We start from the raw sequence: 12,298 nt of genomic DNA, 5'->3' as shown, positions 1-12,298 counted from the left end.
AGGGAGCAGCTGCTTAATTTGGCCTCTGACTTTGGCCCTTTTACCTGAAAGGCAGCATGGTAAAATCAACCCAGTGATGAACCCCATCCATCCCCATCTGCTACTGACCTAGAGTTCTGCAGATCTGGCTCACCAACTGAAAGGCAGCAAGGCTATGGTGCAGTGACAGGCCCCCTGCAGTGTGGCTTTTTCCTATTGGAAGGCCGGGTGGGTGCCAGTTAAGTCCAGAGATGCCAACTATCCCTCCTGAGAGGAAACACCCCTTGCTTCTGTACAAGATTGTGAGTTGCTGATGCTGCCCAAAGGCGGGGAAGCCGCCCCTGGGCAAAGCAGGGGAGTAGGGTGGAGTGTGGACACTACTGTTCATGGTGGGATGGTGCAGGGCAGCTAAGGAAATCAGCCTTTATCCTTGAAACAAGTTGGCAACACGCCACGCCCCAGCCCCGCAGAACACACCCCCCGACGGGCCAGAGGCCCAGCGTGGGGGCGGTAGACGAGCTGCTCCCCCCAGGCCATGATCCTAAGCAGGGGCTGGCTGGAAGGAGCAGGATGCACTGGGAGCAGAAAAGCGGAGGGAAGAGGCCCCATCTCGAGGGTTCAGGGGCCTTGCCCGGGCCGCCGCTTCGGTGAGTGAGCTCGGACCAGGCTCGCCCTGTCCCTCCCCGCCCCCCCCGGGCAGCCACGAACCAGCCACTTGGAAACTGCCCCGGGACTAATGGCCGCCACCATCACGTGACACTAGACTCTCGTGGAGGGGTATTGTGACCCAAGTCCTTTTCCATTGTAGGGTAGCACGTGGCTCGGCGCACGCGCCTGTGGGCCACTTGTTTCCGGTTGGGAGAGGGTGTCCCACAACCCCTTCAGCGGAAGTGCTCTTGCCGTAAGGCATGTAAAGGAGGGCATGGTCGAGGGGGAAAAAAAGTGACGTCCTGTACCACGTGGTCAGATTCCAGCCAATGCTGAGCGGCGGTGAATCGGCTCGGTACGGACAGGGCGCGCGTGTGACCTGGAAGTGAGCGCGCGCCGAGTCACACAGAGCCCGGCCTGAGCTGGCCTCCCGGCAGCCAATGAGCGCTGCGCCCGCGGGTACAAAGCGGAAGTGGCTGCGGGGTAGGGAGATAGAAGTGGGCGTGAGCCTCTGTTCTCTCTTCCTTCTCCACCGGCCGCTGTAGCGCCAGAGGCCGGGCGCGTGAGTTCTGCCAGCGACGCTCCGTTCCCCTAGCGGCGGGTGAGAGCCGGGCTAGGCACCTAGAGAGGGTCGGGGGTCCCCGGCCTCGGCGCACGGTGGGTGGGTACAGGTGGGGCTTTGCCTCCGTGTTCTGGGGCCCCCAGTCCTGGGCCGGCGGCTCTACAGCGCCTCCCAAGAGGCACGTGGGACGGGTCGGGGCCCCCGGAGGCGTTCCTCGCGCCGCTGTGCGCCCCGGGCCCTGCGCCTCGCTGGGGGGGGCTGCCCAGAGAGTGGGTTGCCTGGCGAGTCTCTTGCACCGCTCCCCCGAAGGCAGCCCAGCTCACTCAGCGTGGGGGCAGGGCTCCTCTGCAGTGCGGCTAAGTCCCCGTGGCTGGCCTGGGTAAGGGAGTTGCTTAGTATCTGCGTGCTCGCTCTAGGTGCAGCCTGTCTCTGGGACCCACACCTTACATGTCGCTGAGCTGTCTAGTTGCTGCTAAAAGCTGCATCTTCTTCTTATTTCCTAGTAACTACCAACGCACCTAGCTTGCCATGGCTGATGAGGTTGACTTCACCACTGGAGATGCTGGTGCTTCTTCCACATACCCCATGCAATGCTCCGCACTGCGCAAGAACGGCTTCGTCGTGCTTAAGGGACGTCCTTGCAAAATTGTTGAAATGTCGACCTCTAAGACTGGCAAGCATGGTCATGCCAAGGTAAGGAAGACTGGTGCATTCTCTTGCCTTTCCAGTTGGGCTTGAATAACTCCTCCCTCAGGACTCTTTATACTAATGTCATGTGTATGCACAGTGATATGTTTCTTGATTCTCCAGTTATGTTTTTATGCACATAATATGTGTGCCAATGCCTCAGAGCAAGTTTTCTTATTATATAATCTCTACCAGGTAAACAGTGGGGTCAATAAGCAAGACCACATGTGCATTTTGCTTGGGGAGTCTTGAAACTTGTGTGGTGGCAGACCAAGAGTTATGAACTGGATGGCCATGCTTTGAGAACGTAGCAAGATTACACACTAGAATTTTCCTAAATTAGGGTTTAGCAATTATGTAAATGTTAGCAGGCATACTTTGTACTAGTTCTTTGTATGGCTTCATTAGTTCCCTGTATTTCTAGTTAACTGGGAGTTAACTTTGATGTACTTTTTGGAAGGCTTGTATGGCCACTTCTTGCTTTTGCAAGTTGACAAATAGTTGCCACAACATGTTATTTGAATACTTAAATCTTTGACAGGTGTTTGTACCTTGATTGTACAAGTCTGTCTGCTAAATAACTGAGGTTAACAGTAGTTAACTAGGGCTTGGGACAAAAACTGAGACTAGTAACCCATGGGAGCAATAAGGAAATCCATGATTTTATAGCTTTAAAAAGTTGCAAACAGAATATCTGGTCTGGCCTACATCTGATAGGTGGATTCACCTAGCTAGATCCTTCTGGCTGTGTTGGATTGTCCATTGAGACAGGTAATCCTCTTTCCATTTAGGAATGGCATGTGCTACTGTAGTGGGGGCACACTGTGATCAGTATCTCCAGAAACTGTCATTAAAACTGGCTTTGTCTACCAATAGCTAAGAGGCTCTGAAATATTTGCTGAAATTGGAAAAAATAAATGCTGGTGACCTTGTTCATTTGGATCTCTTAAGTGACATGGAAACAGCCCAGACATCTGTGGGTGGGTGGTTTAAAGACAGTGGACAGGGAAACAAATACCTTTAGGTGGGGTTAACAGTTCATGGGTGCTGTTTATACCTGGGTTTAGTTGCCTTGTTGCTAAAAAGCACAGATTGGACCTTCTCGTGTCAAGTGACATCACTGTAGAACTGGGATACCAAGACACTAATTCTTATCCTCTTCTGACAAATGTTTTGGACTCTCTTCATACATGGTAATGAAATGAAGTACAAAGAACTTTCTCTTTCAGGTTAAGTATAAACTCATGGACTAAAATTCTTGCCCCCTCGGCTCTAATGGAATCAGGTTTGTTTAAAATGAGCCAGGAACTTAAGTTATTGCCCTGAACAACAAGCTGCCAGTGACTGATCTTCAGTAAACAAAAACTAATTGCTCTTTACTTCTGTTCTTGCAGGTCCACTTAGTTGGTATTGATATCTTTACTGGCAAAAAATATGAAGATATCTGCCCATCCACCCATAACATGGATGTTCCAAATATCAAGAGGAATGACTATCAAGTGAGTCTGGGTGCTAATAGTAGCTTCTTGTCGTCATAATGACAAACTAGTTCTTAACTACATGTCGTCATTTTGTAGATGGTTAAAATAACTAAACCTTGCTGCTTTTCTTTCTGAAGGGTGTTGTGACTACAGGTTGAACCTCTCTAATCTGGAACTTTCTCATCTGGCAAACTCTGTAATCCAGCATGATATTAGTTATCTGGATGACTTATCATGGGTGTGACCAAGTTTCCTGTGGTCCCATAAAGTTCATTTACAGCCACCAGTCTTGGCTCTCATGTTCTGTGCCGTTATTTAGGGGTAAAATACAGCTAAATGTCTGCGTCTGGTAATCAGTGGAAGCATTGGTCGTGTTCTAGAAAATATCGAGCTGTCAATCCAGCACTAGTCAGGCTGAGGGTGCCACGTGAGAGTGGTTCAGCCTGTACCTTGGTGAATGTACGTACTTGTATGCTCTAAAATTTTGGCCCAAGGTTTGGGATGTTAGTTTCATTTTGCTGCCAGGGATAACATGGCTCTCAAATGTGGGGGCAGAGGAAAGTATCTTTACTATAAGGAGTAGAAAAGACTGTGGGTAAGATTTCTGGGCTTTCTTTAGAGAAGCACATTTAGTCTTGGCTGTACTTGAGTGTGCCTGTTGAATTTCTTTCACATTCTAATTCTTGATTCTTTTAGATGGTACTGCTCTAAAAATCAGCATCCTCCTGAAGGATCTGAGAAATGTAGAAGAAACTTCCTTTGTAACCCTTTCCAAGTATTAGAAGGGTGCTGATAAAGTAATCAGACCTCACATCTGTCACCTACCAGTCTACTTTTCACTTTGCAGTAACATAGTTAACATCTTGTGAGCCAAGCTTTAGCCTTGCTACTTGTATTAAGGCTGTGAAATGTATCTGAGGGCTAGCAGAGTTAGTCTGTGTCCTCAAAAACAAGAGGTCCTGTGGCATGTTATAGATTAACATGTTGCGGAGCATAAGCTTTCATGGGCAAAGACCAGCTTCATCATAGGTCTCTGTGCACAAAAGCTTACGCTCCAAAATGTTAGTCAATAAGGTGCCACAGGACTTCTTGGCATGAAATGACAACTCTGAATTAGTCGGAGTGTGCTGAGCTAAACATCTCAGAATCAGATACTAGAAACTTCTTCTGAAGTAGGATGTTAATGGTTTACCACTAAATCTCACCCTAAAGGGATGGGGCTTACTGGTTACAATGCCTTCAGCTGTCAGGAGGCTGCTCCAGCCCTGTAGGACACCTCCCTCCCCCCATGGGCAAGGGCACTCTTCAGGTGACCCTTGTCCAGTCTCCCCATTTAATTGGTTAACTAATTAAACAGGCTTTTTATATTCATTCTCAGAAATCAGCTATGGTAGAGTTCCTTGGTTGTTTAGTTGATTTCTATCAAGATCATATTACATCCCTGATTAGTACTAATTGTCAGATACTAGGTCACATGTTTAGAGTACTAATGCTAAATCTCCTAAGAGATGGAGTATTCTCTTTTTGCTTTAGTATGCATCACATACTCTGTATCCTGTATTGCACGTGCTCTGGATATTAACATCTTCAGAGCTTTTGGCCCCGCATTACAAGCCCTAAGTCAGTTTTATAGGGCATGAGTTTCCAACTTCTGTATTTTTAAGCACTATGGTCCTGGTTCTTTACCTTCATTTAGTGCTCACTCTACTTACTGAAAAGTAAGGTCTTCTCTAGGTCTCTTAGGATGTATCAAGTTGGTGTGCCAAATGTGGTGAGGTCTTAATGGGCAATTTTAGTCTCGATGTCCAGAGCTAGCTTCTTTCTTGGCTATTATTCAAAAACTAGAAACTGCTTAATTTTCATACAGACAATGGCAGTTCAGCACTTTCTTCCCAATTGACCTTGACATTTCTCCAGAGCTTACTGTCAGGTAAAAATCAGATTTTACTTCACAAATTAAAGTCTCTAAAATTTTCTACGTGTAGAATATGCAACTGAGCTTTAACACTCTTGCAAGTAACTTGTTTGAATGCAGCGTGCCTTGTGAAGCAGCACTGAAGTGCTAGACATAAAAAGAACCATTCATTCAGGTAAATGGGATCTGATATGGCAACTTAGAGAAATATGCTGACTTTCTGATTTAGACAGCATATTTGTTTGTAGTGTCACAGATGGTAGCACAACTATCTGTATACTTAACTTGGCCACTGAAAACAAATGTGCAGCTCAATTTAGAGTTACTAGCTTTCAATCCCTTCTCTTAAAACACTGACAGTCTTAAGTGATCTTTCAGCTTGTAATTTGGCACCCATGTTAATATGACAAATGCAGAATCTCAACTACTTCAGTATTGGAACTAGCACGTAACAAGGTGGCTTACTTTCAGTACTTGATACGTTGAAATAATACAAACTAACAAATGTTGCTGCTTAGACAAATGTAGCAGTATGAATCTTCTAAAAATCACTTCTCCCTGTAGCTTATCTGCATTCAGGATGGCTACCTCTCTCTGCTGACAGAAAGCGGTGATGTCCGTGAAGATCTGAAGCTGCCGGAAGGTGAATTAGGCAAAGAAATAGAGGGGAAATACAATGCAGGTGAAGATGTACAGGTAAGAATAAAGCAGTAAAGGGCAAATTTAAAGGTCTCTTTCTTATAAGAGATTCTGGGATAATGAATTATCTTGATTTCTTCCTAGTGTGAACTAGAAAGAGTGCCAGATTCTGACACTTTGAAATGCCTTCTTACCCATCTTATGAGTATAGGTGCCTCAGAATAAATCTTGGGCCAGCCCAAGCAATTTAACACTTCTCTTCCATCTGTAATCAATGGGGACAAACAATAAGCTCTCGTCAGCTGCACTTGCATGTGTCCAGATTCTTTTGCTTTGTCTCAAACAGGAAATTACAATTCTAGTTGAGGCACTGTCGAAACTTAAGTTTTACTGGCATAAATGTGCGAGTTAAGGGTGAGATCAGAATTGCACCCTTTGCCCAACATCTTAAGATACAACTAATGGAAATGTGGCTTATGAGCAAAAAGCACACTAGTATAAACTGCATTTCCACTAGGAAGTCTGTAGCTACAGCTGCTTCTCAAAATAAGGTAGAATAGGATTTCCTCCAAGAGTAGTTTTCAGTGGGCTATGTTATGTATTGGTTATCTGTAACTTTTTTTATCCTTTGCCTTCTAGGTGTCAGTCATGTGTGCAATGAGTGAAGAATATGCTGTAGCCATAAAGCCCTGCAAATAAATGAGATCTCCAGGCTTGAGCAACTGCTCAGGTCCAGACAAACCACAGATCTTAATTTTGGTTCTGATTGTCACCAAAGCTACGGCCTTCACAAGCAACCTCATTTCTTTTTGACTTATTTCAAACTAGTGCTGGATTAATGTTGCAGGCTGACTGGCAATTTTCGTAATCACTGATGTTTTAATTCATTGTATCTCTTTCTAACATGGCTGTATGTTTCAGTTCATGGGTCCAAGAAACCAGATGAGGTTTCATTAGCAGGTATATTTTTATTTGCTTGAGCAAACCATGTCTGTCTGTGTGAACAGACAATGTACAGTATTGAGAGATTTTAGGTAAAATAGTAGAAGGAGATTATAAACTAACATAGAACATAAGTAATAGTTATTTTGACATAACATTTAGATGGAACTGACAAATAGAGAAGCATTTTAACTTTAATATGTTGTGAATTGGTATTCTTATTGAACTGAGGGTGCCAGTCTTATTTCTTAAACCATGAAACTCGTGATTAAAAAAAAATGCCAATGAGCTTGACAGAGTCCTGGTGGCCATGTGCAACTAACTGTATTACCTCTTGTTACACTCCTTTTTGCCAACTTGTTGGCTTACTTTATTGTAACTTTAACTTCATAAAAATGGTGTCAAACTCTGCCTTTGGTATAGGCAGTGAGTCGATGTTGGTTGAATGTTACATAGCCAGATTAAAGGTGCACAAATAGGTGGGATTAGATGATAGTGATAACTTTCACTTGAGGCCTTTGTCAGACTTTAAAAAATAATAAACAGAAAAATTCAGTTCAGTTGCTCTTATAGTTATCTTAAACAATACAATGGAGTGACTAACTCCATAGGAATCTCTTGAAGTGCTTCCAGTGTTAGGTATAAATGTTCAGGGTTCTAACTACTTTGTAGCACAAGGAGCATAGATTTTTATTTTTTTTGACCCCTCTTCTCTGAAACTAAACTACAGCAGTGGAAGTGAAATGCACATCCTTTTTCTTGTATGAAGGAAACGTAAACTTTTTTGCAGCTGAAAACTAAAACTTAGGCACAGCAGACACTGATATAAAACACAATCATGGCTCAAATGTAGGTGTAGGAGGAGTAGTAGTAGTAAATTACTACCCCGAATAAATATGGCAGAAGCTAGGTAGTAGTTGCTGTCATACAGGAGTTATTCCTGACTCATTTAAAATGTGTATTTAGGCATGAGCCTTGTTAATGGCAAACACCACAAGCCCTGGAAAACAGAATTGTCACTAACTTAGCATCTTGTTTGCTCCTTACATATGAATTTCATTCTGCTGTAAACTAGTTCTCAGATTTTATTCAAACTTAAAATTCCAAGTCACTTTCCTATGAGGTGTAGCAGAAATAGACTTATATCAAGCATTAGTCTTTTAAACTTCAGTTGAAAGAAATTTTGAGAGCAGTATGAGAATGTCAAGATTAAAAAAGTTAACCATTATAAGTCTTTAAAGTACTAGGTCACATGTCAAAATATGCAGTTAAATACTGTCAAGCTAAGTTTGTGAGTGTTGTTTTTCTTGTACAAACAAATCTGTCCTTTTTAGCCTACCACATTATAAACTTGCCTGGCAGGTTAATGGCTGCTCACTAATGTGGGACAAGTTAAATATTTGGAATGCTTCCCTTGCAAAACGCACACAATTCATAACCTCTACCTTCCATTGGTTGTGGGAGCTGTGACTTTGTGCTACTCTATGCCACCCTAAAATAAATTTAACTTAGGTGCTCTGCTTCAGCCCTTTCAGTTTGTGGGAGAGTCCGACGTGTTCAGCTCATAAGATGCAGAATTTGAAACCTACTCTGCATTACGGTAGAGTGGGGTGAGCTGGAGTGACTAAACAGATGTGAGAATGTGCCCATGCTGTCACATACTATGATAGAAGGATGAGCATCATGCAACTCAAGCTAGCAATAAATAGCTACTTAATCCATCTTCAAAGCACAATGTACTGTAACTGGCCTTTCCACAGGCAAATAACACTGTTTCTGCCTCACTTATAGGATGGTGTGATCAAACTTCCTAAATGCCCTTGCTTTACATGCAACAGACTTTGATTCTTAAGTTGAGTCTGTGGACCTTCTTAGAAGCTGGAATCAGTATAAATTACAGTGCTTTCTTAATAGCTAAACCCCAATCCTCACCGCTCCTCTTGGCATTCCTGTACCCTAGCAGAAAGTGGAGAGGGGGGTGCAAGGAAAGGGCAATGCTCATTATGATGATTCAAAATATCATAGTGTAGGTCGTCAATCAGTGCCTCTGGAGCTGAACTTACAGGCAAGACGAGGTGCCTGTAACCAGCTGGGATATTTTGCATTGATGTAGCCAAGCTAATGCAAGTTCTGGCTGCTATATCTTTATAGTAAAATACTCCAAACAGCAGTTCAAAGGCTGGAAAAATTCAGCTCCTAGTGTAGCCATCATCTTGTTTCAGTACACCTTTTAAAAGGTCTCCTATGCAACTAAAATGATGCAGTTAGATGCAGCTATTTACAAGTGTGTCCTAATAAAACTAAGTATCTTAAAATAGTCCCTTGATTAAAAGAAGTTTCTTATGGCTAAAAGGCAGTTCTGCTAACTACTGCTTGAAGTTCTGCAAAATACAGGCTCTAAGCTGACACTGCTCCTCCAAACAAGAGTTTGTTCTGTTGCTTGGTTCTGTAGCAGTCTTACGTGTGACTAAATACCTATTTCTCCACCTTTGTAAGGCAATTTGATTGGTGAAAGGGTAATTATTTGGTTATCATACATATTAAGTTGTGTAAAGAAAATGTTACTAGTATCTTGGACACTATGTAACTTAACAATTGTGCTATTTCAACTTATTGTCAGTAGTCATACTTGCAGTAAACTTTAATGTTTTACTAATAGTGGTTCAAATTGCTACATCTTCCTGAAATCTGTGTCAAACTTAATGAGAATGAAAGTTTCTTGCTTTCAAAGCTCCACATTAAGACACATCTCCTCTGTTTACCTAGCTTCTAAATCAGCAATTCCCAAACTTTTTCTGGTTGTGGAACACTTGGATATCATGGCACTCTCTATGGAACGCTATCCTTTTTTTTTTTTTTTTTTTTTTTTTTTTTTTACATCATACTAACTGTGAGGAATGTTACTGATGGAAAGTACATCAGTTGGATTATTGTATGGTACATGCAACTCAACAAATAACAAAACCAGACCTTAACAAAACAAATAGAGCAGGGGTGACCTAAAACATCCCAAAACTTATTTTTGTCCCTGAGAATGGGGATGAGATGGCCATTACTCAATTTCAACAGCAGAACACTTTGCCATAGCTTGCAGAACACCAGTGGTCTGCAGGAACATAGTTTGGGAACTGCTGTTCTGAATTAAGGGTTTTTAGATAAACCTGTTGCTGTTAAGCACAAAAACTGCAGCCAATAAGAGTTTGCAGCAGTTTTTGGAGTTAAAAAACTGACAACTAGGGGGTTTAGGAAATACTTCACTCCTACTCTTACACTCTTATGGCATCAATCTTTATAGAGTTTGCGTCTTTCAGTTCTTTAGATGTACTGTAGGCTGGTTTTGTCTCAAATGTTGGTAAATATTTAGCAACTTAAATGGACCCTTTTAATTTTTGCTTGATATGGCAGCTTTTTAACTAGACTGTTGCCAGTTGAGCCGTTACTGAATGCATTGTTCTCAGGGCTGAAGTTAATTATTTTAACAGTAACTGCTTGCAGGTCTCCTACAAGGTTGTTCAGATACATAATAGCTTGTAGCTTGTGCAAGATTTGTGCACAATGTATTCTACATAATCTGTAAAGAAATTGCATTTGGGAATAGGTCAAACTACTGTAGTTAGTAGGCTTATTAAAGTCAAGCATGCAAAATATTAAGTAGACCTAAATTCAATAACATACTTTTTGTTGGCTAATTAGAATGTAGCTTTTAGAAGAACCAGGTTTGGTAAGGAAGATTCAGTATCTCCTTACTATTCAGGCTTCTGGGTATCACAGTGAATCTTGTGTATTAAGGCAAATTTAATGAAGGTATACATCTTAAAATGAATATAAGGTGGAATTCTAGTTTTGCACAAAATGTTTAAAGCTGCTTGAGTCTTACTTTAACATCAATAGTCTATCCCTGAAGTACAGTATAGTCTATCCCTAAATCCTTTGGGAGAGATTCTGTATTATGGTAAATAACCAGTGTGAACTTAGAAACATTCTTGTTTAGTTTAAATGCTTGCTACATACTGTGAAATAAATGATACCCATTATTCTCATATTATCCTATACTGTATTATAAACATCAAGTACTATTCAGTGTATTTTTTTTAAAAGGGAGTCGGAAGTGAGAGATATTTTAATTACTTTATTTATGCAATGACACCTTACTAATCATAGCAACAAAAAAACCCTGTAAATTATTGTATCTAGTCTTTAGGGATAAGTCAGCAAATGGATCTATTGGTTATCAGCTGGAAGGATTTGAATATTTATATATTTATACTTGCTTTTAAAGTCATAAAACCAGTGACTTGAAAGGTATAGCTGTGCATCTTTCATTTCTGTAAGAGTGAAGCTCTGAGTTACTAAGAGCAAGGAAAGCTTGCTTGGCTTACAAATGATTGTTGAAGGAGGGCTGATGAAGCTGACTAAACTGTTTATATGAAATGTTTGTGCATTTTGACTTAGTTACAGCAAGTAGGTGGTGGAAGCTAAACTTCAAGTCTAGTTATGAATACCGATTTATTTTTATTTACTACCTTTAGCAATACATACGTTCATTCCATATGGAAAAACATTTTTTTAAACTAGAAGGGCTTGTTACAATTGTATGGGGAGCTGGAGGGGGTGGGGGAATGCAGACATTCCTGTCAAAAGAATAAAATCCAAACTCTTAACATTTTGTAGTGAGTATTTCTTTACATGTTGTGAATGTAAATTTCTCCAATAATAAAGAAATACCTTAGTGATAAGCACGATACAAGAATTTGATTTCATCAGGAAATATTTTTATAGTGCAAGTAAAAATCTTTGTTGGAATAATGTTTCCCTAACAAACTGAATGATCAGAACAGTGAGGGGTCTCTGGATGATGGAAGCATCATAAGAATGGCCGTAGTAGGTTAAACCAAAGGTCCATATAACCCTGTACTAGCTGCTGCAGAGAGAATGAACAGAAAAGGTAATCATCAGGTGATTCATCCTGTTGCCTAGTCCTAGCCTCTTGCAAATAGAGACAAGGGACACCTTCCTTACCTAATTATTTGTAAAAACCCTGTTGCAGTCTTGACCTTCAAAACACACTCTGGCAAGGAGCGCCCGGTTGACTGTGGGCGGGTTCAAAAACACTGCCATCATGAAAAATCTGAAGAATGTTGATAAATTCACCTGAGTATTTTCCAATGCCCAAATCTTTTGACTGCATCGAACACCTTAGGTCAAGTGGATGAAAATCTCAGAGATCCTGATGTTGCTCTTTACATTTCTCTTGTATCTCTCTGGATGTAAATGTCATATCAGCAGTGCCTCAACGGGCACGTAATCTGCACTGGCTTTCAGGAATGCCATTTTCAAACACATAGCAAAAGCTGGTTGTAAAGGATGCAGGCCAGAGATGCCCTGATGGTCACCACAACGCTTTTTCTCTTGTATATGTGTACAAGCTGGGCATCTTTTGAGGTC

At 41.8% G+C, this 12,298-nt stretch overlaps 1 protein-coding gene across 1 annotated transcript; it reads left to right on the top strand.

Moving 5' to 3' along the window:
* The first annotated feature begins 1,048 nt into the window (after positions 1-1,048).
* Positions 1,049-11,617, top strand: EIF5A2 (eukaryotic translation initiation factor 5A2). Its single transcript, XM_075004398.1, has 5 exons — positions 1,049-1,228; positions 1,693-1,882; positions 3,271-3,375; positions 5,837-5,968; positions 6,551-11,617. The coding sequence occupies exons 2-5, from the start codon at positions 1,718-1,720 to the stop codon at positions 6,608-6,610; spliced, it is 462 nt and encodes a 153-aa protein (XP_074860499.1). The 5' UTR covers positions 1,049-1,228; positions 1,693-1,717; the 3' UTR covers positions 6,611-11,617.
* The last annotated feature ends 681 nt before the right edge of the window (positions 11,618-12,298 follow it).

The sequence above is a fragment of the Carettochelys insculpta genome, chromosome 10 (genome assembly GCF_033958435.1).
Source record: "Carettochelys insculpta isolate YL-2023 chromosome 10, ASM3395843v1, whole genome shotgun sequence".
In the NCBI taxonomy this organism is placed as follows: Eukaryota; Metazoa; Chordata; order Testudines; family Carettochelyidae; genus Carettochelys; species Carettochelys insculpta.
This window is presented reverse-complemented; position numbering and strand designations above follow the sequence as displayed.

Bases quoted from the DNA above. Each gene is read 5' to 3' on its own strand.
- EIF5A2 (XM_075004398.1), top strand. From the start codon at position 1,718: ATGGCTGATGAGGTTGACTTCACCACTGGAGATGCTGGTGCTTCTTCC. The intron at 3,376-5,836 runs GTGAGTCTGGGT...TTCTCCCTGTAG, and splicing joins TCAAGAGGAATGACTATCAA to CTTATCTGCATTCAGGATGG. The intron at 5,969-6,550 runs GTAAGAATAAAG...TTTGCCTTCTAG, and splicing joins ATGCAGGTGAAGATGTACAG to GTGTCAGTCATGTGTGCAAT.